We start from the raw sequence: 19,262 nt of genomic DNA on the forward strand, positions 1-19,262 counted from the left end.
TTATTATATTATTCCCAATTTTATTTGAAATTACCAAGTTACCCCTAACCCTAATTTTCAAAATAATAAACCCTAACCCAGCAACCCGTTACCCGACCCGGTTCCCTTTTTCCCCACACCCAGTAGCCGCCGAAGATCCCCCTTTCTCCTAACTCATCAAACTCATCAGCAAGCACCCAAGGTTTCCTTTTTATGAAAGAAAGAAAAGAAGAAAGAAAGGGGGGAGCTGGGAAAGGGAGCGCCGGTATGAGAAGAGAGAAAGGGACGGCGCCGGCGGGCGTCACTGCCGCCGCGCCACCGTGTTGCACCGGGGAGGGTAAGAGAGCGAAGAACAGGCAAGAGAGGGAAGAGAGTTGAGCCGGGAGAAGAGAGGGAAGAGAGATCTGAGGGGAGGAGGTGCGTCGTCGGCCTGGTGCCACTGTCGCCGTCGCGTCCTGCCGTCCCTGCCACTATGAAGCCGCCGAACTAGGCTGAGGGAGAGGGAGGAAGAACGAGCGTGGAGAGCTCAGCCGCGAGAAGGGGAAGCGCGGGTCTGACCCGTCGCCGCCGATCCGTCCCGACCCAACACCATCGTGAGGAAGCTGCCACCGTGGGGTGTGTCGCCGTTGAGGAGCCATCGCCTCCAGATTCGCCGCCGCCTTTGTTCGTTGCGCCGTCACCTCTAGCCGCGCCGCCGTCCCTACGCCGTCGCAGAGCAAACAAGAGAGAGATCTGAGGCTGAGTTGGGAGTCTAACCATCCTGCCCAGCCGCCGTTCGCGTCGCCGGCGCTGCCTCCGTCGGAACTACCGCCGTAGGTGCCGCTGCCGGAGAAAGGAGCTGCGTCTCCGTGACTCTGACCGCCGGGATTGGTTCTGTGACTTCTGGGACCACCGCCGGAGCTTCTGGCCATTTCTGCCGTCGCCGGAAAACTCTGCCGGTAAGGGTTTTGAATTTGGTTTTCATTCGTTTAAAATTCTGGAAACTTTATCGTTTGCGTATGTGGGTTTCAGCCACCATTGCCGAAGTCCGGGTCGCCGCTGCCATTTGAGGTGGCTGCCGGGCTGCCGCCAAGCCGGTTCGGAGACCGCCGCTGTTTCGGTTCAGCCGTTCCTTCTTCGTTCGGTAAGCGTCTCGATCTGAAAGCCCTCTAGTTACTGCTTCATTATACGTTGAGGTGTTGTAGCATTCGTTGTTATGAGAGTTAATCTCGGGTATTATATGTTGTGATTAGAGTGGTTGTGGTTGCTGAGAAAGCGGGTTGGAGCTGAGGTTTTGACTGCAGTCGATTCGGGTCAATACGAAAGGAGTCAGTTAGCGAGTTTGGGTTGTGATTTCAACGTATCGAGGTAGGGGATTTTCATACAAACTGATTCATTTTAAAGTGGAAGTTGTTATAAATAGATATGCTGTACAAAATGTATTTCTGGTGGTTATGTGAGTCTTATGAATTGTCTGGTTTTATCTTGAATGAATATGGGTGCTTGTTTGATTGTAACAATGTCTGATTTTGGTAAATTGGAGATTTCTGGATTGGTTGATTTGAATGATTTTTGATAATTTGAAAGTTGAGTTTTGTTTTATTGGAAACTGATTTAGTCTTGAACCTGTCAGAAAGGATTGATGATTGGTTTTGTTGAGACCCGAAAAGGGTGGCAAAGTCCAAGTTTTAGGGGAGATGCTGCCGAAATTTCTAGAAAATCTGAGATTTTGATTGGAATTGTTATTTTGGAAAAGAATGAATTATGCTTTGACTTAAATATTTGAGAAATAAATTATGTTTGAACTTGCCTTAGTAGGAAAATCTCTATATCTTGGATGTAATTATTAAGAAAGGAATTATGCCTTAAAAAATCAATTTAAATATGAAATTTTTATGTTTTGGAAATTGATTTACGTAAACAGATTTTGGAGGGGGTTTTAATGGGTTTAAAATAAACGTGGTTTTCAATTAATCTATTTCACTTTACGACATTTAGGAAGAGCTTGAAGTATTTTCTGGAACTTTGATTTATTAAAATTGAAACACTTCCCGAGCCCTTGGAAACAGATTTAAGAATGAAACTGAAATTGGTTTTTGGTTTAAAAATGATTTGGTTTTGGCTTAAGTTTGGTTGGTTTTGAAATTGGTTCGGAATAATTGGAAACACGATTTGGTTTTGGGTTTAAACCCTATTCTATTTATTCAACTCAAGAAGTTAAAGTTTCGGAGGTTTTCAAGGAATTTAAGAAATGAGTTAGGTTATTCTCCCCTGAAGTCTTGAGACTCCGCTGAGGAATCTTACGACCAAATCTTGATTTAGAAATGAATGATTTTGAGTCTTTCAAAGAGATTTTGAACTTGGCATGGTTTTGAGATCTTTGGAAGTGTTGGAAAGATATGGAAAGTGGCTCCGTTTTGAAAAGTGATTCGTGGCTAGCTGTGATTTGACTACGTTTGTTACTTAAAAGTAAATGGGCCAAGAATGATTTTGAATTAAGATTTTGAGCCTGATTGATTGTAGATATCATCAAGATTGATGAGTTATTGTTTGGTAGGCGTAAGGGCCGGGTTCGTCCCGCTTATGCTGAGAGATTTGATAATTGATGAGATTGTTGATAAGTCGTTTGCGCCTGGCAAGGACGGTGGTTAATCCCACTTGTCGAGGTTGCGGCGCCCGTGTAAGGACGGTGGTTAATCCCGCTTACGTGTAGATGTGAGGTCGGAGGCAAAGTATCCCGCTCACATCCTTTCGGATCACAGGAGTGTGCAGTCGCTGACATCCTGGACCGTGTGGCGGGCACGTTATCCCAGAGGGTTCCCATTTATACGTGATCGAAAGGCAACATTCCTATGGAAATGTGTCGGGTTGGCAATTGAACCGACAATGTGATATCACAGCCAGTAGGACAGGCATTCATCATTTGCATCTATGTGATATTGTTTGGGTGTGCATATTGTATTTGGTTTGCCTATGTGAATACTTATGTTAACTGCTAACTGTTATACTTGTTGTAATTGCTCTTGATTGTGCTTGAACCACATTAATTGTGATTGTGTTTAAATTGATTGGTTTGTGAAGAGTTGGTTGCTGATCTAGCTGTTTGGGCCGGGGGCCGTGTTGGATTGGATGGGCTTGAGGCCGTGATTGGTATATTGAGTCCTAGTTCTGTATAAAGTATCTGATCGATTCAGCATAGACTTAATGAACCTATGCTTGGGACGGGATGATCATTTATACCGCGTAGGTAACTGCTTTCATGATTGCGGTCTAGGAAAAACTTTTCAGACATTTTTTTTAAGGAAAAAGGTTTTGTTTTAGAATATTTGAGAAATTTAGCAAGTCTTCAAAAAGAAATTTTCTGGATTTCGAATGTGAACCTATGATTTTTTGAAAGACTCATAAGACGAGCAATGATCACTGAACTCTAAGAATGATCTTATCTTTACGTATCTTGTTATAGCAAATTCTGTAATCCTATAGTGAGAACAAGCGAGGACGACGTTCTCACTCCCCTACAGGTTATTCCTTTTCAGGATATGGAAGGCGAAGCTTCAGGAGAGTTATGTTTATTTTCTGTTTATTCGGTCTTTTTGTATCACCGTAGCTATTATTTTTCCCTCACCTTTATCTTTATGAAGCTTGTAAGAGGGATAGGAAATTATGATATGTATAATTGTAAACTAGTGTTATGTATATGTATATATATATCTTAAGGTTATATCTGAATTGTATGTACATGTATGTTTAGGTTTTCACGAAAAAGAGTTATCGAAGTGTTATGCGGTTTTAAGTTTTAAACAGGCTCATATTTTAGTCTTAAATATTATAAAAGTCGTGGTAATACTCGAGCTATCAGAGTGGCGCAGCCGGAAGCGTGACATTTTGATAGTTAGGGTGTTACATGAAATATGTTTGGAGAAACAGTTAAGGCTTCAGAGTTATCTATTTTCTGGATTGAATTTTCTTATTAATTTATTTTAATCATGCAAGATTTTCAATTAATGGCAAACTAGATGTGACTAGACCCTAATTCCTTAGACCTTTCTAGTCTCCTCTAAAATTCACCAACCGCCAATTCCTTGGTCAATTAATTCCGATTAGGGTGTGAAGTTTAATTCTAGTTATTATGCTACAAAAACTCTAATTACTCAAATATAAAAGGATTATATGTCACGTATCCCGTTAAGTCCAGATAATTAGAAGTTTAGGAGAAATTGTTTTCAAGCTGTTGTTCAAGTAAAGAGCTTTTCCAAGTTATACAAGAACTCAATTAGAAAGAGGGTCATACTTTCGTTCTACCCAAATTCATAAAATAAAGAATGAAAATAATTCTTAAATATAAATCAGTACATGAATTAAAATAGAAAAACAATAAAATCAATCCATACAATAGACAGAGCTCCTAATCTTAACAGTGGAGGTTTAGTTGCTCATGGTTCAGAGTGAAAAACTAGGATTTTGATAAAATGTATTTTGGTTGAGATGGAATGGGATCCCCCTTTTGGAATAATTCCAATCCCTTTTATATCTAATCCTAATTAATTTAAAATCTATCTTCTAAAACTAAAATAATATCTTTTTCTATTTTAAAATAAAAGTTTAAATCAAAATTAATTAAAGCAATCAGCATGTCTTTAATTGATGGATGGGGACCACTTGCTTCGTAGGGTCCACGCCTAACTTGGAGTGGGCATAACCATTTGAGTGAATCTTCCTTGAGTCTCTGCTATCCCTTGGCTCTAGTCTGTGTTTATGGGCCGAAAACTGGGTCGAAACTTGGCCTAATATCGCCCCCAGCGTTTTCTGCAAATTCTGCACGTGGCGCATGTCACGCGTACGCGTCAGGTACGTGCACGCGTCGCCCTTCGCTGTCATCTTCTTTAATTCTTGTGCTGCAGAAACTCCATCAAATCCAGCTGAATGCTACCTAAAATAAACAGAATTGCACAAGACTCAAAGTAGCATCCATAGTGGCTAAAAGATAATCAATTCTTGATTAAACTCAACAAATTAAATGCAAATTCACTAGAAAAAGATAGGAAAGATGCTCACGCATCAAGAACCTTGTGTTTGAAAAGTGCTGATGGAAGGCTGGTAAACTATCGAGAAGTTATGAAAGTGAGGGAGTTCATAAGGGTGGTGAAGTCGAGTTTTGAGGAGATGTTTTGCCTGTATTCTTGTAAAAACAAACAAAAAAGTGATTTTGTTTTGAAAACTTGATTTTTATATATATTTATATTAAGAAATGATATTTTTATTGGAAATCTGATTTATAAACCTATTTTAAAAAAATGATCCTATGTTGAAAAAGGTCTGGTTGCATATTTACTTATATTGAGAAAATGGTTTTATATTTAAAGTTTGAGTTATAAATTTATACTAAAAGATTTGGGTTACATATTTACTCATAATTGAGAAAATGGGTTTTTGTATTAAAAATTTGATTTATTGGAAGTGATCTTTGAGGATTGAAAATGGAATTATATTATTGAATTTGATTTGTTTGAATTATCAAGAAATGTTTTTGAGAATTGAAGATGGTTTGGTAGGGACCCTTGAAAGGTGGCAAAGTCCGAATTTTAGAGGAAGGACTATAGAAATTTTTATAAAACTCCGAGGCTTATTTAAAGCGTTATTTAAAAGAAAATTGAATTTAAAAACTATATTATTTGTTTTTGATTTGTTAAGAAAATAATAAATTATGCTATGATTTTGAATTATGGAGAAAAGCATTTTGTTTTGAGATCATTTATTAAGAAAATGAATTTTTCTTTAATTAAACGTTAAAGAAGTTTGGGTATTTGGAAATTAAAAGTTTTAATGCTAAGACCGAAAGTATACCTATGAGGTGATGTGGAGGTAAGAGTGATTGATTATTTGGTGATGCGGAGGTATGTGTAATTAAGCGATGATGCGGAGGTACGTTTAATAATGTAGGTTATGTAGAGGTATGTGTATGTAATTAGTGATGTGGAGGCATAATAAAGAGAAAGAAAATAAGAAGGCATGTATGAAAGATATAACTGGAACGGATAATGAATCATGAAAAGTGTATGTCGAATGGGTCTCGTGCCAAACTGCTAATGCGGAAGTGCCCGCCTGACTGATAGCCTAAGGTTGCTAATGCGGGAATGTCCGCCTAACTGATAGCATAATGTATGTTGAATGGGCCTTGTGCCAAATTGCTAATGCGAAAGTGCCTGCCCAATTGATAGCCTGAGATTGCTAATGCGAGAATGTTCGTTGACGGAGGAAAAATATCGGTAAAGATTTTCACAAAAATTCGCGTTGCAAGTATAGTTCTAAACCGACAATTAAACCTCAATCAATGTTTAAATTGTTTGTCACTTAAGCAAACCCAGTAAAATTAACCGAAGTATTTAAACTTCGGGTCGTCTCTCAAGAAATTGCAAGGAAGTATGTTACTATTGGTTATGAAAAAGTATTTTTGGGGTTTTTAAATGTTGAACAAGGAATGTAAATGACAAGGAAATAAACTAACAACCAAGGAAAGTCCTAGCAAGGATTGAGAATTAGAATTCCTATCCTTATTATCATCATCAATTAGTGAAGCCTAAGCCAACCAGCAAGTCTCAATCACCAATCAACAAAAGAATTTTGATAACTCAAGAGTCTCTAATTGATCAATCCAAGTCAAGAACATAAAAATCTAATTTAAAATCCAACCAAGCATTTTATCAAACACTTGGAAGGCATAAAATAAAAACTTAGAAAACTAACAAGACATAGCAAAATCTAAAACTAACCAAAGCAAAGAAATAACAATAACAAAGCAATTGAACAATAAGAAACGTGAAACATAAATTGCATTAATGAAAATTGAGAGTAACACATGAACTCATAAACTAAATTAGCAAAATAAAGGAATCAATGAGAGAAGTAAATAACTAAAGTACTAGAACAAATAAAAGTAGAAGAAAACTAAGTTAAAGTAAGATGGAAAGCTGAATTGGAGAAGAAATAAACCTAAAAATCCTAAAACCTAGAGAGAGGAGAGAGCCTCTCTCTTTAGAAAACTACATCTAAAACCTAATAATTGTGAATGAAAGTGTGAATGATTGATTTTCCCCTTCCAGCTCCACTCTGCAGCCTCTAATCTTCACTTTCGGGCTTGAAACTGGGCCAAAAGCATCCCAGAAATTGCCCCCAGCGTTTTCTGATAATTGCAGCACATGACGCTCTGTCACGCGTGCGCGTCGGTTGTCTTCTGCATCAGTCACGCGTAGGCGTCGCCCATGTGTGTGCGTCGCTGCTAGCTTCTCAAAACATCAATTTCCTGTATTCCTTCCACTTTTGCATGCTTCCTTTCCATCCTCTAAGCCATTCCTGCCCTATAAAATCTGAAAACACTGAACACACGCATCACGGCATCGAATGGTAATAAGAGAGGACTAAAAATTAGCAAATTTAAGGTCAAAGAATCATATTTTCAATCATAGCACAAAATTAGGAAGAAAAATGTAAAACATGCAAATTATATGCATAAGTGTGAGAATAAGGGATAAAATCCACTCAATTCAACCTAAAATGTACCACGAAATAGTGGTACATCATTTGCCTAATTGATAGCCTGTCTCTTATCGTGATGCCAAGATATCCTAATTGACATGAATTCTCCCATGATGATAATTGTGCCTAACTGACATGGTAAATAGACCATATTTGGGGTTCACCCTGAGTAACGTCCGTTTGCGGGTAGACAACCGATGCATGAGCTCATGGCTTGCTTAGGACTGACATGCATCATATTGTTTGCGTATTTGTATTTGATTGTGTTTATCTTGTTGTATTTTCTCTATGATTGTGTTGTTTGCTTGTGTCGTTTGCCTTGATGACTTGCTTGTGTGCTTAATTGGTTATTTTGTTATGCTGCAAACTTAGTAATGTGATTTAAAGAAAGGGACTTAAACGGCTTTAAGTAAGGCTTAGGAGAAGTTTTAAGGGTTTAATAAAGAGAACAGTTTTTGGGATACGAGTTAATTATTTGTATTTTATTTCTTTATTCTCACGGCATTCACTTTTTCTACTAAGAACATGCGAGGACGACGTTCTCACTCCCTACAGATCTTTTGTTTCAGTGACAGGTTCAGGGAACCCTTGACAAGGAGCCATGACCGGTTCATAGAGTTTTATATATATGTATTTCGTATTTTTCTGGATTTTGGTTTAATATTAGGTTTTACTTTTCCCTCGTCATTTATTGTTCTGGAAATTTTCAGAGGGATAGGGCTTGTATTTGAGAATTCTGCGATAAGTCTATGTATATAATGTTATGTGAATATATGTATCTTTGTGATTAAGTGATTAAGAATAAACCTTTCATTTTCATAATTAAAGTTTCCGTTCGAACTTGCAAAGGCTCGATATTAAATAAAAATAGTATAAAATAAAAAGGGTTTAGAAGTAAGTGACACGTGAACTTTTAGTGCGATAATGAGGTGCTAAAAGTTAGGGTGTTACAAAAGTTGTATTTTAAGATTTTGTTTTATGAACTATGATTTGCTATGTTGTATTTCTGGACTTATAATCTTGGATAAGATATGTTTGTGTGTTTGTAATAATATTTTGTAGTTTATTTTTGTTTTTTGTTTTTAATTTTTTACTATAATTTTCATATAAATATTAAACATAGGGAGATGGGGAATGGGGCCCCGCAGGAAACACGGGGATGGGAACAATTACCCCCATGGCGGGGACGAGGATCAATTCTGGGGGTGGGGACGGGAGCAGGGAGACATCCCCCACCTCCGTCCTGCCCCATTGACATCCCTATCTAGGTGATTTCGAAAGGGAGTAGACACGATATATTGTCATCAGCTATTAACTCATCCCATCTGTGGTCGTTCTGTAAAGTTCTGAAGCTGCATACGAACATGAGACTTCTAATGCTTCTTCAAATCAACATGTTTGTGAAATGAAGAGATTTGTTAATTATATACTGATATTGGAAATGAAAATGTTAGTTCTGCTGTTGGTGATGATTCAGAAGTTGAAATTTTAGATGATCTGTTGATTACAAGTACTGATGACGTTCTCTCTCATTTGGTAGAATTTTCATATCCAAATTTGTTGCAAAACATGTCAGATTACAGGTATTTTTAGAGTAGGGAAATTCTTGCACCTACGCTTGAGAGTGTCGAGAAGGTAAACGATTTCGTCTTGACAATCTTCCTAGGGACAAAAAAGGAGTATCTAAGTTCTGATACAACATGTCAAGCTGATGAGAATGAAGCTGTACAGCAAGAGTGATTCACACCAAAGTTCCTAAATAATATCAAATGTTCGGGACTACCAAACCACAAGTTGACTTTGAAGCCAAGAGTCGCTATAATGCTATTGCGAAACATAGACAAGACTTCAGGTTTGTGCAATGGGACAAGGTTAATAGTTTGGGACGAAGCTCCAATACTCAATAAAAATGTGTTTTGAAGCACTTGATTAGACACTCAAGGATTTTATGTCAGTTACCAATTAACATAAGACACATAAACCATTAGGTGATAAGGTTGTAGTTCTAGGAGATGATTTTAGACAGATACTTCCGGTGATTTCGAAAGGGAGTAGACATGATATATTGTTATCAGGTATTAACTCATCCCATCTATGGTCATTCTGTAAAGTTCTGAAACTGTATACGAACATGAGGCTTCTAATGTCTTCTTCAAATCAACATGTTGGTGAAATGAAGAGATTTGCTAATTAGATACTTGATGTTGGAAATGAAAATGTTGGTTCTGCTATTGGTGTTGAAATTTCAGATGATCTGTTGATTACAAGTACTAATGACGCTCTCTCTCGTTTGGTAGAATTTGCATATCCAAATTTGTTGCAAAACATGTCAGATTATAGGTATTTCAGAATAGGGCAATTCTTACACCCACGCTTGAGAGTGTGGAGAAGGTAAACAATTTCGTCTTGACAATCTTTTTAAGGATGAAAAATGAGTATCTAAGTTTTGACACAATATGCCAAGTTGATGAGAATGAAGATTTATAGCAAGAGTGGTTCACACCAGAGTTCCTAAATAACATCAAATATTCGGGAGTACTCAACCACAAGTTGACTTTGAAATCAGCTGTAATGCTACTGCGAAACATAGACAAGACTTCATATTTGTACAATGGAACAAGGTTAATGGTTAATGAATTTGGTAACAACGTAATTGAAATAACGGTAGTGACCGATAGAAATATTGGTGATAAAGTATACATTTCAAGAATAAATTTGATTTCTTCGGATTTATGATTGCCATTTAAGTTTTAACGAAGACAATTTTTAATAACAATGTACTTTACAATGACTATGAACAAGAGTCAGAATCGATCATTATCATATATAAGATTTTATTTGTCAAAATTAGTATTCATTCATAAATAACTTTATATTATTTTATCAAAGATTAAAAGTCGTAATGATCTGAAGATTTTAATTTTAAATGAAGACGTTAAACCAAAATCATTAACAATAAATATTATGTTTAATTTTTTTTTAATAATATTTATATTTTAATAATATATTATAATTTATACTTTTATATAAATATTTATTTCAATATAAAATGTCATTTTTAATTTATCATCTCAAATTAAAATTTAAGCTCGTCCGACCGGTTTAAACACTAGCAACTTATAATAAGTGTCACGCACAAAACCGGTTTAAACCCATCAGTATCTTTTCTTTTCTCCTGAATTCAAACAAAACAAATCTGAAATCCCTAAACTCCTCTTCTGCCGCCGCGGCCGCCTTCAGCCACCACCGCTGCGTCGCCAGCCCACTATTGGTGACCTCGCAGGTTCACTCTCTTCTCCACCTTCCCCAGCTCACGAAGAAGGGATTAGAGGAAGATGTTATCGTTGCCTTAGGTTTTCTCTCCGCTGCTCAAGTCCACCGAACCCAACCCCCATTCAAAACTTTTTTGGGTACGATTCATTTTTACCTTACATTTCTTTTTTTCATTTTTCTGCTTCTAGGCACGATGCAAGTCACCGCCATGTTTCATATTTGTTCTCTACCCTTAAATTCCTTTTCTATAATGCATATAAGGCGTCTTTTCTCCCTGGGATGATATTTTACACGGAAGACGGTTGGTTGGAGTTCTAGCACTGTTAATATTTCAAATTAGTAGTTAGTACATGATTACTTGAACTGTTGAACATGTACATTTTGTTCGCCTTAGTACTAATCTTTGATTAGGTTTCGTAATTTGACTAGGTGAGCTGGTTATATAGCCTTATATTAAGTTAAAAGTGAAAAAGCTTTGTCTAGTTGGTCTAAACAGAACACAGCAAGGTGCATTGTTTTACACTCGTTGAGGCTTTGCTCTGGGTATACAAATCAATTTGTGTTAACTTTTTATGACCAAGTCGTGAGTGACGGTTGATGATAGTTTAGAAGAAAAAGGAATTCTAGATTAGTTTCTTATTCATGTAATATTGCTTGCCAAATTGTATTATATATGTTGTTCTATGCGTGAAAATTGGTGATCTACTGCCATGGTTTCTTATGAACAGAAAGTTCAATAAAATAAGTAATTGTTGTAATTTAAATTCCATTGAACTTGTGCGATGAACTGAAATGTTTCATTGGTACTAATGCACCCTTATGGTGTGTCTTCTGATTCTTTGTGTCCTTATTTATGGTACAATGATGATAAAGACTAGCATCATTTTAGTCTAACACGCATGATCTTTTTTTGGTCTAAAATGCATGATCAAGACATGTTGAAAGATTGGAAAACTATGCTTTATAGATATATCTTTTTTGTTTTGTTTTGGTTTTGTATAGGGGTTTTTGTCCATCCAAAAAAGAAAAAATTATAGAGCTCAGTTTGGATCTTGGATTTGTCCAAAATTGGTCTGATCCAATTTTGTTTTCACCCGTATTTATGTTAGTTGATGTCAAAGTAAAATATGGAAGAAAAAGAACTTTTTAATTAATAGATATACAAAGTTTCTACTTTTTGGATTTAATGCAAATGTATAACTAGAACTGAATCCAAAATTTTTTGTTAAGCTAGCATAACCCTCTTCCAACTGAAAAAGAAAATTTTAGGTCAACATAACATTTTTTTAACTTTTGGATTTGGCTACTACTATTTAAAAGATTTAGAGAGAAGGACAAATAGGTCCTTGACCTTTTGATCTGCAAACATTTAAGTCCTCGAAAATTTAAAAATACATTTAAGCCCCTGATCTTTTCAAAACCTGGACATATCGATCCATCGTGTTCACTTGGGTCTGTCAGACTCAACGAAAAAATCAAACGTGGCTCTGTTGTATTGACCTGGTTGTTACGGATGCACACGTGCGAGAGTTTTTAAAATTAGACAAATTAGACTCAGGGATCGATGTGTCCAAATTTTAAGGAGGTCACAGACTTAAATGTATTTTTAAATCCTTAGTGACTTAAATATCCACAGACCAAAAAGTCAAGGATCGATTTATTCTTTTCTCACAGATTTAATTTTTTGAAAATTAATGAGTTGTGATGTATTTTGTGAATAATAATTATTTTTGAGTCTTGAAAAGATAATATACATTTTCCTTTTTTTTTTTTTCTGGTTGTTGGGTTATGATTGATATTCTCTTTTTGCATTGGTTGTTTATTTTAGTCAGACAAGGGCACAAGGCTTTGTTGTTATTATATGGTGGTTTATTTATTTCCCTTTTTTGTTTTTGGTGATACAGTTTATGTTGAAGGTATTTTCATTTGAGATTTCACTTGAGACATACTTTCATGCCCCTTCTTGGAGATAAGGTTTTGTAGAATTTTCTGGGAAATTTTTATTTTCCAAGAAAAATGGAGGAGGGAACACAATTGCAAGTCTCCATCGACAAGCTTCCGATCAAGCGCTTGGAATCCATCGAAGAAAATGGAATTGAACGTTTCCCTTCGTATGCATCTTCTTCTTTCTCCTTTTCATACTTTTTCTCCCCCTATTTTGCTACTGTGTATTACTGTATTAGCTTATTTTGTACTGGCAGCGTTTTCGAAAGTAGAGCTAGTAGCAATCTAAACCCTAGTTTGTGCTTGCAATTGCTAACGTGACACCCTTCTTCAATTTTGTGTGGTTTCTTATAGAGATGTGGATTATGATGAGAAGCGGCTCTCGCTCATTAGGCGAATTGATTTCGCTTGGGCAGTTGAGAAGGATGACGAGGAGAAGAACAAGAAGCAGAAGAAGGCCTCAAAGGAGGCCTCAACTCCATGGCAATGGCAGAGCATGGTGGAGAATTTGCAGTTAGCTCATCAGGAGCTCTCTGTCATCATAGATCTCATCAACACTGTGAGTAAATGAACATCACTTCTAGGAACTCTTGTGATATGTTTATTTTTTCTCTCTCTAAATACTTGTTTCTAATAATGTAAGATTTACTTGAGGCATTCGGAGCATGTTTTTGATGAACAAGTTTGTGAATTGAAGAAGATATTGTGTTAGTTTTGTTCATCTAAGAATGAAATGAAGTTTTGAAATAACACTTTCAATGGCAAGTTACAGTGCCAGAGGAACTAACAATCACAAGTTCATTACGAAAAATATTGTTTCATGGAGCGAAATCCTTCATGTATAATATCTACTCTAGATGGTGGCTGCTATTTAAATATTCTCTGTGATATTGTTTTTAGAATGCGGTTGTATATGTTGCAACTTGTGAGTAGGCTAACAATATAGATATTTTTGTTCTAATTATTGTGTTTAGGTGGAAGCAAACGATGCGGTAACTGTGGCTAGCATGACAAGGCCGAAACTATTATCTAATGAAGCTTTGTCCGACCTGGCTGTATCTGCTGCCACCAAGCTGCAATGTTACCGTGTAAATTTTCTATCTTTTAGCCTTTTTAATTGCAATTTCATTGATTTTCAATTTTTTATGTTCACACTAGTATGCGATGGGGCAACCAAGTCTTGTATAACTTCATTAACTTGTCAATAGCAGCCACAGCTTCTTTAGCTTTTACTTGGAATCTGGGACATGTAATCAAGTTTGCAAACTTTCTTCTCTTTGCAGCATGTTGGAAAATATTTCAAGCAATCTGCCAAAGCTTTTGAACGGCAGGTTGCTCGAGAAGCAAGGTTTTATGGTGCTCTTATTAGGTAAATCTCTGGTACTGACAAGAAATTTAACATGAAGTTTTGGATCTTTAATAACCATGTTAAAATTCTCTTCAAAAGCTGTTAAATAACATAGAAGATCCTTGTATCAATAATTCAGCCTTGAATTAAAGAGGAGAATGATTTTTACTAGCTTCTTTCGTTTCTCCTCTTTGCGTTTTTTTTTTTTTTTTTTTGTGGCAGTAAGATGATTGTTTCCTACCTTGCATGACTTGTTAATCCATATCCTGATATATGCACACAGGTTGCAGCAAAATTGGAAAGTAAAACGGCAACGCCAGGCAGCTATAGCTCCAGGAAGTGAAGGCTTTACCTTTGATCTCTTTGATACCTCGTATGACCAGGGTGCAATATATCGGTCATCTTCTACGTCCACTGTTCGTGTCAATCATAATCCAGCTGGAATGCTGGCAATAAATGTCTCTCCCAATTCATGCCACTCTCTCCAATTCGGTTTTGTTGGTGCACAATCAGAGGAAAGACTGGGGAAATCAGAAGAACACAAATCCGACTTTTCAGATGAGCATCATATGGAAGAAACTGACAAAAAGCCTTTGAATGATGAAGAGTGTGTTAAGAAGACACATTCACTTCTTCGTGAAGTACATAAGGCAATATTCAATGAGCAGGTGGATTTTTACTTTCACAAGTTCTTGTTTTTGAATTTGTGTGTCTAGTTTGTCGAATTTACTACTTTGACATCTCCCTGATGCTTTATTGTGTTGGTACTTTTGCATCAAGGTGTTTGATCTGGTCAACCGTGAAGCATTTAATGCGTCTACAGGTGTCACTGTGACTGGAATACGCGAAAATTATTTACAGTTAAGCTTAGGTCAAGGAACATCTGTGTACTTGTCATTAGTACCCTCTGATCAAGATCGTTCTGCAGTTGAGGGTGAATCCAATAATGATGTTGAGAATGCAAATTTACCAGAATCATCTGATGAAATGGAATGTGATGCCAAACATAACACCTGGAAGAAGGAAGAGCAATTTCATCATTCTACCTGCTATGAGATTTACATTCAACAGATTTTTCATGATTATATATTTGGGAGAGGTAGTGAAAAGCCAGTTTCTTCCGGAAGTCGTTTGTCCGGTGCACAGGCAAAGGATGGATCAGGTCTTCTTGGTCATTTTTTCATGTCTTTGGCTCATAGGATATTTTCAATCAAAGTTCTCAAGGAGCTGGAAAATGTGGTAATGCTCTTTTGAATTTGACTTTTGGTGCTTATTAAATGGACATGATGTTTAGTTAAGTATTTGGTATTTACAGGCATGCAAGGTCCCATATCTCCAGTTAATTTCTAATCCCACATGGAATTCTCGGGCGTCATCTTGGACGCTAAACATGGAGGTTCCCCAGTCCATTATCAGAACATCAGATTTTAATGAAAAAAATGCTTCGAAGCGACAGTTTTGGACCAAGGTCTTGGTAAATGATGACTGCATCAATGTCAAAGCAGAAGGTTCTCCTAATGTATCGGGCCTTTTCAAGGGAAAGGCCGAGGAAACCCACACGATAAACAGATACGACTGCAACATAGCTGATCTCGCCGTGGTTATTTTGCAACAGGTAAAACTAATAGAAAAGGAATCGTTGTCATTGCAAATTCGCAATTGTCTTTCTTTCCTTCTTATTTATTAAGAATGCGATCGCAGGTTGCAAGCCAAATCATTAATTGGCTCTACCATGAAGCTATGATGGTTGGGATAAAAGCGAACAGGGACTTCTTAAGCTTATGTTTTGAGCTGGAGCAGGGCGAAACACTTTGCCTGATTGCGAATGTGGACCCAGAAGACATTGAAGGGTGTATATCATGGTGGTTGGTGATGGCGGACAGTTTTGCAGAGGAACAAAAGCTTCATATGAACATGAACATGAATGATGGTGCATCTGAGTATAGGAAATTCCTAGGTCACTTGTCTCTTGAGTTGTTATACGCGACGCTAATGGACTTGGTTGGCTTGTGTTGCGGCGGTGGTGGTGGCCATTGAAGTTGTATGTAGACTGTGTATACGGTTTTCTTGCACTTTTCAAGTGAAACTCGGCAACCAGCAGAATATGATTATGATTTATACCAAAGATTCATCATCTTAAATATCTTAGTAATTATCAATATTCACGTAAGTGTAATAGTCTTTGATTTTACAGTAGTTAGAATTAGAGTCGGTATATAGAAAAGAAATCTTGATTGAAGTACTTAGAATTAGACTCAGTAGTTAGAGTTAGTAGAATAAATAGAAATATAAATATGGTAGTTGCTCAAAAAAAAGAAATCTTGATTGAAGTATATAGAAAAGAAATAATTAGGTAGAACTCGATCTTTAATTATAGCTGAGCATTTTCTTGAAGGGCAGCTAGGACTTGACATGTATGTGAAGCTTAAAATGCACAATGTTCTTGAGCAAATTGTTGTTACTTACAAAAGAAAGTCCGTGGTCGATGTTATAACTTATAACCTTTCCTCCAATTTAGTGGTTAGGATTGGCTTTTTCTAGTGTAACCGGAGAATTCTAACTTGGATGAAGAATCTAACCATCACTTTAAATCACTTGAGTCTTCAGAAAAATAATCTCCAAGGTATATTCTATTTCACGTTAAAGAATCTTGCATGTCTTAAATTATTTGGAAACTGGTTACTCAAGTTTGACATGTTCTCAAAGCTCAAAAAGCTTCCTATACTTGGTTTAAGAGGAGGCAATAAATTGTCTTCGATACGAATAGGGACGGAGCTGAATAAAATATTAGAAGGGAGTCAAAAATATTTACACAATAAAATAAGATTAAAATAAAATTTTAAGGAAAGCTAAACTAAAATTTACATATAATTTATATGTAAAAAATTAAAATTAGAAGGGACCAACTTTTTTCTCTATGTAGCTCCGCCCCTAAATACGAATGGAGGGATAAATAAAAGGCCAATGCTAGTCCTCGAGTCGAATCCAAAAATTTCAATAATGGCCTAACACAAAAAATTTCATTAAATATTAATTAGAACTTTTAAACTAATTTAAATGAGACACAAATTTTGAAATTTTTTTACTGGTGTCTGTTTTTTTTTTTTCTTGCAACAATTCAGATAGTGGTCATCAATAATAATTTGTTCATCCGAACCCACTATTATAAGTAAAGTCCGATCTTATTTCAACACCTCAAATCTATACATGTAGAAATTTTTGACCATCTACGTAGTAGTATTGACCTAAATAAAAAGATAAGAACTGAAATTGAATAAAAAAGATAAATTAAAATTGAAATAAAAATAAAAATGATAGATTGAAATTGAATACAAAGATAATCACTCTATTTTTTATCTAATTTTTTGATGTAACAAAAAAAAGACTCACTCAACTTAACTTGCTATCTCCAAAGTTTGGGAATTAAATCGAAGAGACTCACTTAACATTCTATACATTTTTTTAGTGCAACAAGAGATAGACTCACTTAATCTCACTTGTCCACGTTATGGTTTTATCCATTATGGTTTTATTGAATTAAAATAAAGAAACCCTAATCTCGTTATTGTAAAACTCAATCTAGTAACTAAATAAATAAAATTAAAATTTATGAAGTTAAATTTAATATTTTAATACTTAAAAATATAAACTAATAACTACTAAATAATACTTGAACTCTTCATATCACAAAAAAATTTAGAACACATATTAATCTTATTGTAAAATTTTTATACATAGAAAGTAGAAATTAGCATTGCTCAAAACATGCCAGACAATTTTTTAGCGGTTATACAAAAGATCAGTCATCAATCACTAATTTATAATATATTAAAATATAAAATTTATATTAAAAAATATATAAAAAATCTTAAAAATATATGAAACAACATATGTAAATATATAAATATATAATAAATAAATTTGTGACTATTTTTTTTATATATAGAGTATTTTTAATATATTTTACCTTCAACAATAAATGTGGAGGGGTGAAAAATATTTTTAGCATAAATACATATATTGACTCTTCCAAATTAATTTGGGATGGGAGGGGAGGGAAGGGGATAAAATTTCAATAATAGTTCAAAATAATATTTCTAAACTTTTATTGTTCTTAACTTTGGCTTTTTTTCCCTTGAAAATTTCACTTTGTTATGAGCCTCGCTAGGGAGTCAATAGAATATTTGTACAATGTGTACAATGGACTGTTTATTTAGTCCAATATGAGTTAAAAATAAAAATTACCTACGAAATAATAAATTTAAAAATTTTTGTTCAGTTATTTCACATCAAATTTTAAATTTCAAATTCTCCAATTTCAAATTTCAAATTTTAAATTTTTAAAAAATCTAATTAGTTATTTCAAAAAAAATAACCATCTAAAATCCTCAAATGCTCTCTTCTTTTTCAACCAGTGGCCACCCCACCTTCATCAATAATCATCTTATTTCACCGTCGCTACTTGGCTTGCCACACACCACTCACTCTTAATAAAAATAACCATCCACTTAAGGATAAAAATGATCATCCGCATACCTAATAAATTGAACATCTAACATATTTTAATTATATATAACTAAACTCAATCTAATCAAAATAATCAACTACATAAAAATAAAATAACCATCCACATACCTACTAAAATGACCATCCTAAACTGACCATTAAAATAGAAGAAGAAGATGAATAAACAGAAGAAACTATTATTGTGGTGAAACATAATTTTGAAGGACTAGTCATGACAAAAGCAGCACTGAAACATATGGCTCAAATCATGAAAGAAGCTAACCATGCTTGGATCCGAAGAAGAAGAAGAGAATAGTGTTATCATCGGTGAGAAGAGACTTGAAGTTGAAGGAATGGGAGAAAGCGAGAGCCGGTTCGGAAGAGAGGTACGAAAACAGCGACAGTAACGTTAGGCTGAGCGTCGGAGGGCGAGGCGCATCGGGCTGACCGGCGGAGGTGAGGACGGTGTCGGTGGGAGGATGCGGCGGCCTCAGTATGGTCGGCAAGAAATTCAGTGACGCGAGGTGAGAACCAGAAAAGATGACGGACTGACGGTGAGTTTTGGACGTGTATTAAAGGTTACGGTAAGATTAGAAATAACCGTATATAGTGTGAATGAATTTAAATACTAATCTTAATTTTCAAATTTTTAAAATTTAAAATTAAATAATTAATTAATGATCTAATTTTTAATTTTAAT

General features: G+C 35.7%; 1 protein-coding gene across 1 annotated transcript; it reads left to right on the forward strand.

The window, feature by feature from the left end:
• Window positions 1–10,610: 10,610 nt before the first annotated feature.
• Window positions 10,611–16,197, forward strand: LOC107618452 (RNA polymerase II transcription mediator). The gene is made up of 9 exons (XM_016320534.3): window positions 10,611–10,901; window positions 12,669–12,875; window positions 13,063–13,267; window positions 13,683–13,796; window positions 13,992–14,077; window positions 14,340–14,724; window positions 14,837–15,295; window positions 15,372–15,671; window positions 15,758–16,197. Exons 2-9 carry the CDS (start codon window positions 12,781–12,783, stop codon window positions 16,091–16,093), a joined length of 1,980 nt encoding a protein of 659 aa, XP_016176020.1. The 5' UTR covers window positions 10,611–10,901; window positions 12,669–12,780; the 3' UTR covers window positions 16,094–16,197.
• Window positions 16,198–19,262: the final 3,065 nt, after the last annotated feature.

The sequence above is a fragment of the Arachis ipaensis genome, chromosome B9 (genome assembly GCF_059453495.1).
Source record: "Arachis ipaensis isolate K30076 ecotype BB chromosome B9, ASM5945349v1, whole genome shotgun sequence".
NCBI lineage: Eukaryota > Viridiplantae > Streptophyta > Magnoliopsida > Fabales > Fabaceae > Arachis > Arachis ipaensis.

Coding starts and splice junctions, on each gene's coding strand:
- LOC107618452 (XM_016320534.3), top strand. CDS start 12,781: ATGGAGGAGGGAACACAATTGCAAGTCTCCATCGACAAGCTTCCGATC. Junction 15,296..15,371: donor TCAAGGAGCTGGAAAATGTG/GTAATGCTCTTT, acceptor TGGTATTTACAG/GCATGCAAGGTCCCATATCT. Junction 15,672..15,757: donor CCGTGGTTATTTTGCAACAG/GTAAAACTAATA, acceptor ATGCGATCGCAG/GTTGCAAGCCAAATCATTAA.